Source organism: Zeus faber, assembly GCF_960531495.2.
Source record: "Zeus faber genome assembly, chromosome: 16".
Lineage (NCBI taxonomy): Eukaryota > Metazoa > Chordata > Actinopteri > Zeiformes > Zeidae > Zeus > Zeus faber.
This window is the reverse complement of record NC_137202.1, coordinates 8,779,710-8,796,852: the sequence shown is the minus strand read 5'-3', so window position 1 is coordinate 8,796,852 and position 17,143 is coordinate 8,779,710. Positions and strand designations below refer to the sequence as shown.

The following is a 17,143-nucleotide window of genomic DNA, read 5'->3' as shown; positions in this document are numbered from 1 at the left end:
CCAAAATATTTTGGAGGGATGCCAATTCCAACTAGGGGAAACAGTCATCCAAATGGGAATTTGGGTGACAGCTACTCACAAAGTAATTAACTTGGGAATTCTCAAAACAAAGTTCCAATGATGTAAAAGACAAATGGCAGAACAGACAAGCAAAAGAAAGAGTTATGATTTAATAAATACAAGCCACACCCAACCAGATCGAGCAACTGCTTCCACTATCAGAGGAAGTCATCACCTCCACCATGCCAGGACAAGTTTGACATTCCTCAAGGAGCACAAAACACTAAACTATTTCCTGAAACACAAAAACATCTTCAGTCCCTGCTGAAGGTCGCCATACGAACAAGCGGGCCTTTCAAATAAGGAGGTTCGTTGTTCCGTGACATTGGCAGGAACCAGAATGGGTGGAATCGCCCTGGCACTTAGCTAAGTTGCCTGTCCTCACCCCGGCATAACATGAGCTCTTTAAGAAACTCCAGCCCAGAGACACGGTGTGCTCAGCCGGCCCCAGTGGAGAGCGATCGGGGGCCAAAGGCGCCGCTCCCCCGTGTCCTCTAAGCCCAGGTTGCATTCACTCTCTTCACAGCCCGTGGCCGGGTGATGACGGGCCGGCTGAAGAATTTCGCAGCTACCGCGACACACCGGCGGGACACCGGGTTTCCTTTTACTCCCCGGCTACTGACAGACACATTGGGGCAACATTACAGTTCTGTCAAACGGCATTTAAAATTTAAACAGCTCCAATGGGCGGCTGTTAGCAAACAAGGGGGTCATTGTTTGGGTAGGTAATGGCGCTGGCGTGATGCCAGGGGCGTGCGGACGGGGCCCAAAAACACTGGAGGCCAATCAGGTGAGAGGGTGTGATTGCTGGAACAGAAAGGCTGCGCTGATTGCTCCAGTGCAGCCAGGTACTCGTTCATTTTAAAGTCGTAAACAAAACACTCGAGGACACCCAAATTAGGAAATTATGGTGGTCTACTGGTAATGGGGGTCCATCTGTACCGCTGTACGGTCTCTCTATCATTTTGGGGAACAAAGTATCCGTCAGCGTTTCAGAGTGTTACATGACTTTGTGTCAACTCTCCATTGTGTCCTATTAAATAAACGAGAACCCCGCCATGAAAGCTAATCCTTATAACCTCCATCCCAACCATCAGCTATGTCTGGCTCGCTGGCCTCGTAGGAACACTATTCTATTGTTACCTACCTGGCACCCAGCACCAGCACGGGGTTTGCAGCCAGCCAGCCAGCCAGCAACACACACACATACACACAGACACACAGACACACAGACACACACACACACACACACACACAAACACACACACACGCCTCTTTGTCCTGAATACCAGGCACACATAACACCGCTCGGCTCAGGCGACGCCTTTGACATCGGTCACTGCCTGTTGTTCACTGTGTATGGACTCAAAATGGCTGTTGCTCAAGTTCCTGCCCATTGAGCAACAGATACACCTTTCAAGATGCAGCTCCCACACGCCCTGTACGGTAGCTGCTTCACTGCGAGTATGTGTGCGTGTGTGGGCTGGTAAGCAGAGTGGACACCAAAGGTGTCGAGTGTCCAGGCCTAGTTAATGACTTCCTACACACACACACACACACACACACACACACACACACACACACACACACACACACACACACACACACACACACACACACACACACACACACACACACACACACACACACACACACAACACATCCTATATACATAGGCATAGGTAACCAGAGATGTATTGTGGTCTTCTGGCATCATTATGAAGCACGCACACACACACACACACACGCACGCACGCACACACACACACACACACACACACACACACACACACACACACACACACACACACACACACACACACACACACACACACACACACATGTATTCCTATAAACTAAGGCATAGGTAACCAGAGAGATGTATTGTGGCCTTCTGGCATCATTATGAAGCACGCACACACACACACACACACACACACACACACACACACACACACACACACACACACACACACACACACACACACACACACACACACACATACACACACATACACACACACACACACACACACTCACATTCACACTCACACACACACACGCACACACACAAAAAGCAAGACACAGATCCTCTTGATTGCCTTTGCTCATCCCGAAACGTCTGCGCATGATTAGAGTTGTCACAACTACTACATAATGACCTGATCGCGATTCTTTATGATAATTGTGGAAATTTTGGAAAATCGTTAATGATTCAACAATCATGTTTTCATCCAACTTAAGGAGCGTTTATTCATTTTGTTCATTCATTTTATCCAAAAGAAATGTTGCAATAATATAAATAATCAAATATGAATGTGTTTTCGTGTGTTTTTGTCAGTTGGGCCAAGGAAACGCACTAAAAAATGGTTCTTCAATAGGGAGACATGTATTATCACACTATTATTAGCATTTATTGTGATAGCGGCCCAAAATAAACAAAAATGAGAATAAAAGTCTCAATTATTTCTGTAACAATTTATCAACAATTAATATGTCATGATCACGACAACACTATGCACAATGCATGTGTGTGTGTGTGTGCGCGTGTGTGTTTTCATGAGCCCATGCAGGTAAATAAAAGCAGCCACAGCCTTCCATCAACCTATTGTCATTCAGGGAGGCTTCACAGCTGATTCCATTCATTAATGTGTGTGTGTGTGTGTCTGTGTGTGTGTGTGTGTCTGTGTCTGTGTCTGAATGCAGGGATGTGAGTGTCTGTAAGTGCGCCGGATGTGCACCTGGGCGGCTGTGTAATCGCGTGCGTGTGTGCTGTATGCAGATCCACGCCACGCAGAGTTTGAGCCCTCGTCCACAGGGATAGGGCCATTACCTCCCTGAGCCCCAGTGTGTGGGAGTCTCATCCAGCGCTAATCAGGAAAGGCCAGAGAGAGTGCAGGGAAGGAGCAGGGCAGAGGCGAAGGTGAGTAAAAATAGATTTTGTAGAGGAGGGGGGAGGAGGGAAGGTGTATGTGTGTGTGTGTGTGTGTGTGTGTGTGTGTGTGAAGGGATGGCGGCGATCAATGATTCAAAACAGCAATCAAAGTATTGTCAATATTTTTTTTGCGTAAATAGGAGGATTTTCTAGCAGTTAAAGGGTTACAAAACCAAAGGGGCAATTTCTGCCGAGAGCCGAGCCCCGGCCCCGCTTTCCCATAATGCAAATCAATTTACACCAGCCAGAGACATTGATTATAGCTGCCTCATACCTCGCATGGTGACAGCTGACATCAAACCGACCCTAGCAGGAGCACAGAGCTCCACAACAGGGGCATCATCTGCTTCTGAGTGTGTGCATGTGTGTGTGGACTCAAGGAGTGTGTGTGTGTGTGTGTGTGTGTGTGTGTGTGTGTGTACTGTGTATGTGTGCATCTGGTATTTATATGTGTGTAAATGTGTGTAACAGAGTGTGTGTTTAAGGTTTCTGAGAGTGTGTTTACACCGCACTGTACGTGTGTGCGACTGTGAGTGGTTATGAGAACGTTTGTGTGTGTGCGCGTGTGTATGTGTGTTTACAGGTACCTGCATGTGTGTGTGTGTGTGTGTGTGTGTGTGTGTGTGTGTGTGTGTGTGTGTGTGTGAGCCTGTGCGTGTTGCTCGGCAGACTAGATATCGCTCTGCTCCCCGAGTTACTCAAACAAGGGTATCGCTGCTAAGCAACCGAGCCACATCACATCACATCAGGGAAGCGGGGAGGGAGGAGGGAGAACGAGAGAGAGAGAGAGAGAGAGAGGGAGAGGGAGAGGTGGAGGGGAGGGAGGAAGGGAGGGAGAGGAGGAAGGCAGCGCTGGCAATATTACATAAGCCGGCAGCGCCGTCCCACTGCTCACATTAATGTGGTCGGGCACTCGGAAGCGATGTCCATTAGTCACAAGTGACGAAGCAGGTGAGGCAGAGGCAGCCGGCAGTGATTTTATTCCTTTCCTTTGAAAAAAAGTTTTTTTTTTACTTTTTAAAAACCCATTGTCGTTCATAATAAGGTTCTTTGTGGATGGATGAATCAAAACAAAAAAAAACGAAAAGCTAAGAAAACAAAAACAGACATTATGAACAGATGAGTCACCTACTGTAAAGTTCAAACAGAACAGGAGGCCGAGGGATCATTTAAAACACACACAGACACACACACACACACGCACACACGCACACACACACACACACACAGGTGCAGCCACATACATGAGTGTTTGAATGTGTGTACCTGCACAGAGGAAAACAGTGATGATGGACTGACATGTACATGGAATGATGGATTTCCTGGACAGAGGAATGTATGTTGTGGACCGTCAAATGATTTATTATTAATAATTATTAGTATTTGTCACAGATTCTCTGTGATTAACTGAAGGTGATTTGGGATGTAATCAGGTTTATCCAACAGTTAAATAGAGGAGGACGATCCACAGCACAATCAGGGATTTTAGTCTGTCATGGTCTTTGTTGACTATTTGATTTGATGATGGTGAAATTACTTCTTTGATATTAAATTTCACCAGCAGAGACATTCACAATACGGTACTTTTTTCTTGTGCAAAAAAACAAACAAACAAAAAAATGTATTATCCTTATTATCCTTTATAAAGTCATCACAAGCATTAACAACAACCCTGTACACCGATCAGCCACAACATTCAAACCATCGACAGGTGAAGTAAATAACATTGCTCATCTTGTTCCAATGGCACCTGTCAATAGGTGGGATATATAAGGCAGCAAGTGAACGGTCAGTTCTTGAAGTTGATGTGTTGGAAGAAGGAAAAATAAGGGCAAGAGTAAGGATCTGAGTGACTTTGACAAGGGCCACATAGTGATGGCTAGATGACTTAGTCAGAGCATCTCCAAAACAGCAGGCCTTGTTGATTGTTGCAGTGGTTAGTACTGACCAAAAGTGATCCAAGGAAGGACAAATGGTGCACCAGGGACAGGGTCATGGGCTCACTGATGCACGTGGGGAGTTAAGTCCAACCTATTTGGTTGGATCCCACAGAAGAGCTACTGTAGCACAAAGTGGTGAAAAAGTTCATGCTGCTATGATAGAAAGGTGTCAGAACACACGGTGCATCACAGCTTGCTGTGTACGAGGCTGCGTAGCCACAGACCGGTCAGAGTGCCCATGCTGACCCCTGTCCACCACCGAAAGCTCCTACAATGGGCACGTGAGCATCAGAACTGAACCATGGAGCAGTGGAAGAAGGTGGCCTGGCCTGATGAATCACGTTTTCTTCTACATCATGTGGATGAGCGGGGTTAGTGTCTGATCCGATCGAGCATCTGTAGGATGTGCTGGAACAACAAGCCTGATCCATGGAGGCCCCACCTCACAACTTACAGGACTTAAATGATCTGCTGCTTACGTCTTGGTGCCAGATGCCACAGGACACCTTCCAGTCTGCCTTGATGGGTCGGAGCTGTTTTGGCGACACAAGGGGAAAGCTACACAATATTAGTGGTGGTTTTATTGTTCTGGTTGATCGGTGTATATGGGGATATATATATATATATATATATATATATATATATATATATATATATATATATATAAATTATATTGTAGATGGGAACGTTTGTATCAACAACAAATATTTGTAAAACCAGATAAATGTGATCGATCTGGACACTAAAGGTTCCTCTGGATTATTTATGTTAATTGAGTATTCTTCAACAGCTGAGAAAACATTAATACATCCTTTCTCCTGTTCAGGGCTTTGGACATTAGTCATTCATAACGTACAATAATAAAATGATCATTACTGAATAAGGATATCACAACAGGCTATATACTGTATCTGTAGGCTGTATTATCATTCATAATATAACAATAAAATCCAATTCAATTAGGTAACAGTGATATACAGCACTACTATAGGACTATGAATATTAAATGTTGTACTTTCGAATCCAGTATGATTTTCAATGGAGTGAATGGTTTTATTGTTTAGTATTAAATTTTTCTTTGGCAGCACTTCATTCTATCAAAGATTGTTCAACTAACATGGATGGGTCAATGGCCATCAGGCGTTTTCTGTTTCCAGGTTTATCTGGTGATGAAAAGTAAGCCACCTTTGAGCCCAAGGAAAGCTCAAGGTGAGCCCAAATCGACCCCCAGCCAGTGCTACACTTCGAGCCACATCGAGTGGCGCCCTGCTCTCTGAAGCCTCCATCACTATGTATTATGTATGTGCAGTGAGGAACGGACAATTTTCTGCTTTTTCTGCCGTCGTCATCAGTTTTCTACCTGATTAAACATGTATAAAGACCTTATTCTAGCGCTAGCCCCCTTTACACTTACAGATGGACACGCAGACGCACTTGCACATACACACGCACACACAGACACACACAGACACACACAGACACACAGACAGACACACACACACAAACACACACACACACACACGCACAAAACATCCCATTTGCGAACCTGACCAGTTAATGGATTCATGTACAGCCATTGAATCACTGGCTGTCAGTCGTAAAACAGCAACAAAACAAATGTGTATTTTATTATTATTATTATTATTATTATTATTATTATTATTATTATTATTATTAATAATAATAATAATAACAATAATGATTATAATAATAATAATTATAATTATAATTATAATTATAATTATAACAATAACAACAAATGAACACCTTGATCAATTAGACCTCATTGGTTTTCCCTTCATCCATCCCACTCCTCCACCTCAGAGCTCTCGTGGGATGATGGTGAAGGGGCGGATGGGGCAGGTGGCCTCCAGCTCCAGGGCAGTGAGGAAGCAGTCGGGGGCTTGCTCCGACCCCCTGGACTGCAGCGCCTCGCCCAGGCCGCTCCACGCCGCGTGGGACGTGCTGTGGGCCTGCACGGCGTCACGCAGGACCTTCTCCCCCAAGTGGTTGCGCCCCGTCCGGACCAGCAGCCGGCCCTATGTGGGGGTGGGGTGGATGAAATGGGGGATGGCGTTGGAGGTTGAAGGAGCATGGGAGAAAAGAAGGGGGGCAAATTCAAAATAATGTGATAACAATTTATGGTTGTGGTCATTATTTTTAGCAATATTATCAAAGGAAACTACAAAAACATTTGAAACGGAAAAATCGATGTAAATACTACCAATAACCGGTACTGGTCTGGGTATGAAGCAATATGACAAGGACAGGGGCGGAAATTACGGGGAGGACAGGGGAAAAACAGAGCGTTGTTCCCCTCAATAGATCATTGATCAACATAACTATATATTTATAAACAATATAATAATATGCATTGAAAGCACTAGTTATACATGCAAAATGATTTTTTTTTTCAAGTTGTGAAAGTCCGTGAAAGATCGTGTCCCCCTCATATGGCTCACAGTGCTTGGGTCCACTGCCAACCCCACACACATTAGGTGAATCTTGTGCGTCTCCTAATGCATGTATGTCTATGGAGGCAGGAGGTCTATCTACAATTAAAATCATCATAACTCGCTAATTTATTTACTGATGAATTTTTGAGAGAGTGTGGCTTTCAAGCGGGTTTGGTTGGTTACAAATGCCAGACGTGTATTTATGACACAGGATACTTGGTTAAATAAAAGAATGCGGATTTTCATACCAAAATACTTTACCTTTTGTAGATCTAGAACAGTAATATTTCTATAATATAATATTTAAGATTAACTTACCCTACGTCATAAGGTTCTGAGTATATTATTTTTTTGTTACTGCATGTAAAATGGCTGCCATGATATAATTTTATTCATAAAAAAAGACATAATTACAACAAACACTAAAAATAAGTTAAAATTATATTTAAGTTAAAATATTTAGCACGTTTCTGGCAGGCTTCATAGCGTTCCGGACTTTTAGAATACATAGTAGTAATAAGGGTGTCCTCTATATATATTCAATACAACAGTACTTTTGGCGGCACCTTTGGTGTCCCGTTCAGAATTGCTCTTGAGAAATGTTTTTGTTTATTGCCCCCCCCCCCCAACAGGGAAATGAAACATCCGCCCCTGGACTTAAATACAAGGAAGACTTAGATACAAAATGCAAAAATCTGGATTTTTGCATTTTTTTTTTTTAAAGCCAATCTCTAATGCCACAGATAGGGCTTTCATTTATTATTATTGTTTTTTTTCAGACACAGAAAAAAATACATGACATCCCATGTGGCACATGGCAAATTTATAACAACCCAGTAGTAAAACAAGAACATCAGACGGGTCCATATCATTTTTCCCTTTGTTAAAAAAAAGTCCCATTATCTTTAACCCAGTTTAAAAAGCTAATCACACTGGCTAATCAAACTTCTGTTGATGGGAAACTGATTTAACAGATGACCGGAATCTTTTTAAATAACAGGAAAATATGAGACATGAGAAGTGACCTAACCCAACATTTGATGTGAGTCATCCTGACTAAAGTATTACTGGTGGATTACCTCAGATTTGATTTTTTTTTCAATATAAAATAGAATATGCTTCGGAAACTAGTCTGTAATATGTTTTTCCATCTCAAATGTCAACCATTAAAAACATTTTTTATGGCATGATAAGACCCAGCAGGCAGATGGCGGCTTTTTATGAAAATCCAAATCTTGGATTTAGTGCCCTCCTGTCCCCGTGGACTACTTTAGGATGAAATAAATTGAATAAATAAATAAAAACAAACAAGTCTGTAGCTATAGCGAGAGATAAATCAAGCAAGGACATTAAATGACCGTAACAGTGTTAAATTGAGTTTCTGCCCATGTACTGGTCGGCACAGACAATTTATATCGCTATATCTATCGTATTTTGTTGACTGGAAAAGGCGGAATGCATTGCAGTTTGGGTAACGTTGCTTTAACAAATACAAAATGAAACAACAAAAAAAATTACTTTACAACACAGGCGCTTCCGAACAAAGTACAAGTACAACATATAAAGTAAAGAAATCCCAAATTTGATTTCCCTGAAGGTGGTTTCGACATTCCAGGCACCGTGACTAAAAGTCTCAACGAGTCGAAATGTGACTGGTACAGTAGCAGTACCCAAATACTCGTATTTTCATTTGTGAAATACCGTATTCCTTTAAAAAAAATAAAATAAAAACATTCGAACACACTGCTGTGGAAAGTTTAATGGTATGTCAAAATGAAATGGAACCGAGATCCATTTTTCTTTTTTTTTTCCAGGAAAACCCCCCCAGCAGCTAATAGAAGGTTAACAGGAGGGAAACGCCGCGTACAGTGTTTGAGCTTCACGCAAACAGGCGACGTGGCTGGTTTCAGGCTACTGCACAGGACAAGGGAGGCTTTGTATATGCATGTAATCTGTATAGTCTCCAGTGAGAGAGAGAGAGAGAGAGAGAGAGAGAGAGAGAGAGAGAGAGAGGGGTGGGGAGAAGATAAAGGAAGAGAATGTATGGAACTCAATATACAGTATAGGCTCAAGATTGTGTGTGTGTGTGTGTGTGTGTGTGTGTGTGTGTGTGTAAAATAAATGTGTGCAGAGAGTATGTACACATTTAAGTAAGGTGTGTGAAATAGAGAGAGAGCGAGCGAGAGAGAGAGAGCGAGAGCAGGAGAGAGAGAGAGAGAGAGAGAGAGAGAGCTGTAGGGAAGAGAGGGAGTGTGTAGAACTCGCTGCTGAGGTGTTCTGTTTGCCGTTTTGGAAATGAATGTTTGCAGTGTGTCATGCGCTCCACTAGATTGTTATGGCAGGCCACAAGGTGTGTGTGTGTGTGTGTGTGTGTGTGTGTGTGTGTGTGTGTGTGTGTGTGTGCGTGCGTGCAGGACGAGTTCTATTCGGAGTCTCAGTCGGTCAGGGAGCAGCCGTTTTGAGAACCACACCGAACTACCGTCTATCAGTACACGCAACTGACCATCGGCATGGAGCGCACGTGTGCACACACACACACACACACACACGTGCACACATACAATACGGACACGCACGCACACACACACACACACACACACACACACACACACACAAACGCTTGCCCAAGGTCAGACAGACGAGTCTTGTTAGGCAGGCTCTGCTCAGAAGCTCCAGATTAATTGGGCTGAAATTCACGGAGCTGTCTAGGGGCTCTGATGCAACTTCCAATGAGAACAACCCCCCTCACCACCTCTCTCTCTCTCTCTCTCTCTCTCTCTCTCTCTCTCTTCTGCTGTGAGGACAAGACACAGGAGGCTCCTCACTACTGGGTGGAAAAAACACCTCTAACCTTTTACAGCCTGAAGGGCTCTACATGCCTGTCCATGCACTACTTTGAATACCTAATTGAGCATGCACTGGGAGTCCGCACACAGGCATTAAAGTCGAAATCCTGAAGGTCGTCTGTGTCGGGTGGATTACACTACAAGTCCCATAATTCCATTCCATCATTCCATTAGTTGTTTTTTCAACAGGTTTACCCTCATCTTGGCTCTAACACGGTAACTTTCATTTCTTCCAAGTTTGCCTTCTTCCGATCACCTTGGTTTCCTTTCATTTTTTGCGCATTTGTCGATCTTTGCATTCTCGCCAAAATATGGGATATTTTAAACGAAATAATATTCTGGATCACCACTTCAAATCAATAAACTTTAATTATGGGCGTATTATTATTCTTCAGCCACCACCATCGCTCAAATCATTAATCATTGCGCGGCATGGGCCATCCACCCCAAGCCCAAGACCAGACACTGGATGTGGGGAGAAAGCTCCCGGACCTCATCCTCGGGGTCTTTAAAAAAAATGGAATTTAAGGCACAAACCCCCGAAAAACAAGCAGTTTATTAACTTTCCGAGCCGAGAGGAGAACGCGCTGGAGCATGGCAACACCACCCTCCACGACGAGTAATCACAGTCTTGCAACAGTTCACGTAAGTTAATGTATTATTTTCAGTTAATGGGGGAAGTTACAGTTTACGTTGTGTAGCCGTACAACGCGTGACGGTTCTTTTTCGTTATCATATAAGGACAATGACTGATGTTTACAGGGGGAGGTTATCAGTGCTTAGATATTAAGCCAAATTCCAAAATAATGGTAGTCATTATGTTTCATAGTCAAAGCCAGATTTCTTGCCATTATAACATATGTATTCCATTACAACCAATTCATATTTCTGTCGTGGAATATATTACAGACAAATTAACATAAACCTTACTAAATTGTTCAGTATTGCTAATAGGGCTTGTACATCGTTCTGCAAACACGTCACACCGACTAACCTGGAACCCTCGCTGCCTGCAGCTATATTTTATTCTTGTTACTGTTTGAGTTCCAGCCTTTTAACCCTTTCAACCCAGTCGCCTCTCCTTTCTCTCCCGCTTTCTACCGTGTTTGGGGTTTACGTTGTTCCAACATAAACACAGCCCACTCCAGAAGGTCCTGCAGCGACCTCTCGGCATGGATGCCAAGTGTAAGCACACACGCCTGACGCACGCACAAACGCACCGCACGCAGGCACGCACACACACGCGCGCACACACACACACACACACACACACACACACACAAATGAGGAATTCCAATATTTTATATATACTAGTCTATTTGCACATATTTGTGTTTCAAATACGATAATTAAAAGTGTGCATATTGTAAGTTAGTTTAGCAAACTGCTAAACAGTCCATGAACAGGGTTCTCTGCAGGAGGCAGCAGCTCGCAAGCTACCGTGTTCACCAATGGAAAAGTTGATCCTTCGCAGTCAAAGACACAGCATGAGCAATGACATAAACAGAGGAGGGGGCGGGGCAAACAGGATCAGGATTTAGAGATCGCGGGGAGGAGGGAAGGGGAGAGAGGAAGAGTGAAAGACAGATGAGAGAAAATGATCCAGAGAACACAGAGGGTTTTTCAAATCATTGATGGCGTGGCAATTAGCTGAGCATTAGAAACCTTTTTGGATGTGTGCGTGTGCGTGTGTGTGTGTGTGTGTGTGTGTGTGCAAATGAAAAAGCAGTCAAACAAATATCTGTAAGGCTAAATAAATGTGTATGAGGGAGGGAGGAGGAAGGGAGGGAGGGAGGGAGGTAGGGAGCGAGTACTGAGCCAATGACAGTAAAATACCCTTTGGCCACCGTGTGCGCATTCCCAGCCAAATGTTCCCTGCACACGTGCAGGTAGTTAACTTGTGCCCCGGTGGCCGGGCGCTGACCCAAGACAGCAGCCTTCACCTTAACCCTCTGATCCCATCAGCGGCACGGGTCAGGTGGGTGCAAGTGGCAGTGAGGGGAGCCCTGGCCGGCTCGCTAGATGGATGGGTGGATGAATAGGTAAATAGATAAATAGACGGATAAACGGCGGGCTGAAAGAGTGGCTGCCGGATTTACCCGGGTCGGGTCAGGGTGGTGTAAACTTGGTGAGCCTTTTAACACCGTTGCTGCTTAGAGCAGAGAAATGCCCACATCCGCGCGCCTTAAAGGACCACACCGGCATGAAATGTGGTTTCAGCCTGTTTGCTTGCTACATCACCCGCGGTTGACATTTTTTAGATCTTAATATTGTTTCTATGATCTATGATTGTTGCTTTAATGGGGGAAATGTTAAGCGGTAATGTATGTGTGTGTTGACTGGTAACTGGATGAAAAAACTATTTTACACCGGTGCAACTTTTTTTAGTGGGATTCCACAGCAAAGCAACACGTTCATTTAACAATTAAGTCACACCTGTAAGATTACATTTTTTCAAGTTACTCGAAAATTTGGCAAAGAAATATGTCGGAATGATGACATTCGCATCTACCCATGATTTGGAGGAACTAGAACGGCTGGTTAGCTGGAGTTCAGGAAGGAAGTTCTGTAATATTTCCAACTTGTTGAGGAAAGACCATTTTGTTTTGCAGGCAGAGAGTGCATGTAAGAATTGGAATTATTTTTCTTTCTAATGCCAACAGGCTTTGAGAGAGGGATCGTATTAATATCGTTACTAAACACCCACTGAAGCCCAGATGGCTCCATGTGTGTCTATCTTTATCTCCCAATCTCTGTCTGTACGGATACACACACACACACACACACACACACACACGCACGCACACACACACACACACGCACACACACATAGGTCAATACTTACAAACACACACACGCACGCACGCACATACACACGCGCACACAGACACACACCAGATGCCGACAGACAGAAAGTCAGATAGACAGAAAGACATACCAGCTAATCTAATCAATCTGAGAGACACCATATAGTAGAGTGCATTATATTAAAAGATGGACCTGGAAGGAAGGAATTAAGGTTGACTAATAGAAACGGGAGTAAAGGAGGGATGAAAATGAGTAAAAGTTGAAGATGGGATGTGAGAGTGTGTGGGCGATCGGGGGGGGCTAGAAAGAGCAGCGTGGCAAGATAGAGACATTGAGGGAGAGAAAGCAGAGGAAGAAAGATGGAGAGCGAGAGAGAGAGCAAGAGAGAGAGAGAGAGAGAGAGAAAGAGAGAGACTGTGGTCTCCCAACACAGGATGCCCAGATGAGCCATACATAGCAGCAGAAGCATCGGCCAACTCCCCAATCCTCCCAGATCTCTTTCCTTCCCTCCGTCTCTTTTTAATTTCAACCCTCTCTCGCGCCGTCGCCCTCATTCTCTCCCTCTCTCTCTCTCTCTCCCTCCCTCTCTCTCTCTCTCTCGTTATCAGAGGGCCCGCTCAATAGAATACATTGCCTCGGTTGCTAGGCAATGCCATAAAGCGGCAACAATGAGTGTAGTGTTATAAATAATGTATTTGCATTATCTAATCAGCTGACAGCCACCCCCATCCGCACAGAGAGGAGAGAGGGAGAGAGGGAGAGAGAGAGAGAGGGGGAGAGAGAGGGAGAGAGGAAGACAAACAGTGGGATCAAAGGGGGATTGAGCGGAAAATACGATGAGAGAGGAGAAAAATTGAATCTGTGCGGCTGTCTGTACAGGGGAGAGGGAAGGAGGGCGAGTGAGAGAGCGAGGTGGAGACTGAGAAAGAGAGGGAGGGAGGGAGGGAGGGATGGAGGGAGAGAGAGAGAGAGAGAGAGAGACAGACAGACAGGGAGTCAGAGAGAGAGGAGGGTGGAGACTGAGAAAAAGAGGGAGGGAGGGATGGAGGGAGAGCGAGAGAGAGAGAGAGAGAGAGAGAAACAGACAGAGAGCGAGAGAGGAGGGTGGAGACTGAGAAAGACAGGGAGGGAGGGAGGGAGGGAGGGAGGAAGAGAGAGAGAGAGAGAGACAAAGAGAGCGATAGAGAGAGAGAGAGAGAGAGATTGGGGCATTTGATAATTAGAACGCGATTAATTCAATGAGCACAAGTCATGGTTCTCGAATGTATGGCTGCATATGGGAATCTGTGTACGGATGCACCACTGCTGGAGAGGAGAAAAGTAAAGCTCGTGGGTCTGAGTGTGTGTGTGCATGTGTGTGTGTGTGTGTGTGTGTGTATGTGTGTGTGTGTGTGTGTGGCTGATTGAAAACAAGCTGCAGAACAGAACAGAAGAAAGAAGGGTTGAGAAGTGAAGGGTGCTGGGAGTGGTTTAGATTAATTCAATACCACTGCCTGGAGCAAGGCTACACACACACCCACACCCACACACACCCGCACACGCCCACACACATCATAACGGCAAACAAGCACTGTGTTGCGGTAACATACAGTGCACACAAATACCACACATTTGAGCGTGTGTACCTCACTAACTAGCGAGGCTAGCTGCTAATTTGCTAATTCAGTAGACAAACAGCTTGCGGCATTCATGGCTAATGTGGCGTCGACCCAAACACACAAACAAGGTTTCAGCAAATGGGTCTCTAACTCTGAGTGAACACACCCACTCCACACATAGCCGAGCTCTATCATGACTTCTGCTGCTACCACACCCTCCCTCCGTCCAAAAATACACTGAATGCAGCTGACCAAAGCAGTGACTCACTGCACTGTCACCCTACCTCCCTCTCTCCCTCTCCCTCTCTCTCTCTCTCTCTCTCTCTCTCTCTCTCTCTCTCTGTCTCTCTCTCTCTGTCTCTCACACACACACACAACAGGCATAAACTGTACTTGGTTGACTGGAAGAAAGAGGGACGGAGGGATTAAAAGAGAGGTTGCTATGCAAAAAACCAGCCCCACAGAGTTACGCTGTCTTTCTTGTAATGTGTGTTTCCCTGACTCCCATAGCGACCGTGTGTGTGTGTGTGTGTGTGTGTGTGTGTGTGTGTGTGTGTGTGTGCGTGCATGTGTGCGTGCGTGTGTGTGTGCATGCGCGCATGTGTGTGTGTGTGTGTGCATGTGTGCTCGCCGAGCGCGCGCGCGTGTGTGTGTCTGTGCGTGCGTGTGTGTGCGTGTGTGTGTGTGTGTGTGTGTGTGCATGTGTGTGTGTGTGTGTGTCGGGAGAGGTTAAGTTGTCTGCCCGGTGATGTCACTCTATAGGACTCCACTCCACAGGGCGTAGGGTTTGCCAAGGGGAGGGGATAAAAACTGTTTCCTTTTCGTCATTTTTCTTTTTTTGGTTTTCATTGTGGACAAAGCACTGAAGGGAGTGTTGATCTTTTATATATACTGTTTATATATATATATATATATATATATATATATATATATATATATATATCCTCTAAAGGATTGGTGGCTTCCATTGCAGTCCCTTTGAGGACCTCTAGGGGGCTGTCGTTACACTACGTCTGCACTACGACAAAACTGAATTACGTTTTACCACGAAGAGGATGTGCGGCGATAGGCAAGAGCAATTACGGAAGCATTTCCTGAGATTAGATGTGAGATTGTTTCGAGTCGGGGCGCTGGCTCTCGACAAACATTAAACAGAGTTTGGCCACGCGAACGTACCCACCACGTACGTCGGTGCTCGTGCATGTATACGTACGCAGAGGATAATAATGGGGAATGACGCAGCACATTTTTAGACCTGGACGCCATCTTCCGACAAGAGCAATCTCTAGCAAGTCGCAACCGAAATGGAAACCAATGGGTCAGTGTTGACGTCTTGTCGATCTTATCTGTGAGGAGTCTTTATCCTATAATGTAAGAAGCGCGGGGGGCATGAAGACACTGCTCCAAAATAATCACTCAAACATGACAGGACATTTTTCAAATCACATTCATTCTCTCACGCATGTTCCAATTTTGTGTTTCGTGTTCCGCAGATCTTGTCCTGACGCTGTGGTTAAGAGTTTTGATGTAAATTATTGCTCTTATTTTTAGGCAGAAACCCCATCGTTTCTGCTTGGTTTTCTATTATTTTTAATCTTCTTGGCCTTTTTCGGCTGAACGTGTCTGAAACGCGGCAGCCGCGGTACGCGCGGACATGGTTGAGGTCTCGTCGGAACCGGGACGTTTGAGACGTCGATGTGCATTTGGAGCAGAAATTAGTCAATAACTGTTGGAAAATTTACCGGAAGTAGAAGAACGTGGGCGCGATTTCATCAGTTTCAGGAGTGAGGCGTTTTGTGACATCATCATCCCCAAACGACATAAGTCAAAGCGTCGTGTTTCGGAAGTCATCCGCATCCGGCGACCTCCTCCTGTGGACTGCGTAGCGTTCACAGACAACTCCCATAGACATAGACAACCCCAGGCGACGCTGCGTTTAATGGAAACCCGGAGAACTGTAACTCGTGCTGTGCTTCGCAAGACTCCGAAAAACTATAATCGGCCACAGAAGGCATTTTCGGGCCGCAGGAACTTCTAAGAACCTTTGGAGGAACCGTCCTTTTCTTTTGTGTCGGCACTGCACCATCCAGGAACGAGAGTCGTTGTCAAAACGCAGTCCTTGAAGGACATTTTTTTTCAAAAACGACCTCCTAAAACGACTAAACGACACATGAACATAACGCAACTAAACTGGACCCTGTGTATGCTGCCTGCAGCAGCATTATTATTATTATTATTATTATTATTATTGTTATTATTATTATTATTATTATATCATTTAATTATATTATATAAATATATAAATCTGACTCAACTTCCTCAAAAGGGAAGGAACCCCATGGTCAAAAGTGTTCCACACAGCTCACCTGCCTCATCATCTTCCATGTCAACGGACATTACCATCCAATCAAACTCTGCAGACATTACAATCCACGTGACAGCTCCAGTTTCCAGAGCGATATACCAGCTGACAGCTAAGAGGATTATCTTACCATCAAAT

The 17,143-nt window shown here is 44.7% G+C and overlaps 1 protein-coding gene across 1 annotated transcript in view; it reads right to left on the bottom strand.

Moving 5' to 3' along the window:
• Window positions 1–6,712: 6,712 nt before the first annotated feature.
• The window catches only part of ttc7a (tetratricopeptide repeat domain 7A), a gene marked incomplete at its 5' end in the record, with an annotated part of 54,104 nt that continues 43,673 nt past the window's right edge, over window positions 6,713–17,143 (bottom strand). Inside the window, one exon of the mRNA XM_080016236.1 lies at window positions 6,713–6,974. Coding sequence (XP_079872362.1) covers window positions 6,756–6,974 — 219 coding nt within the window. The 3' untranslated portion in view covers window positions 6,713–6,755. The remainder of the gene's footprint in view (window positions 6,975–17,143) is intronic.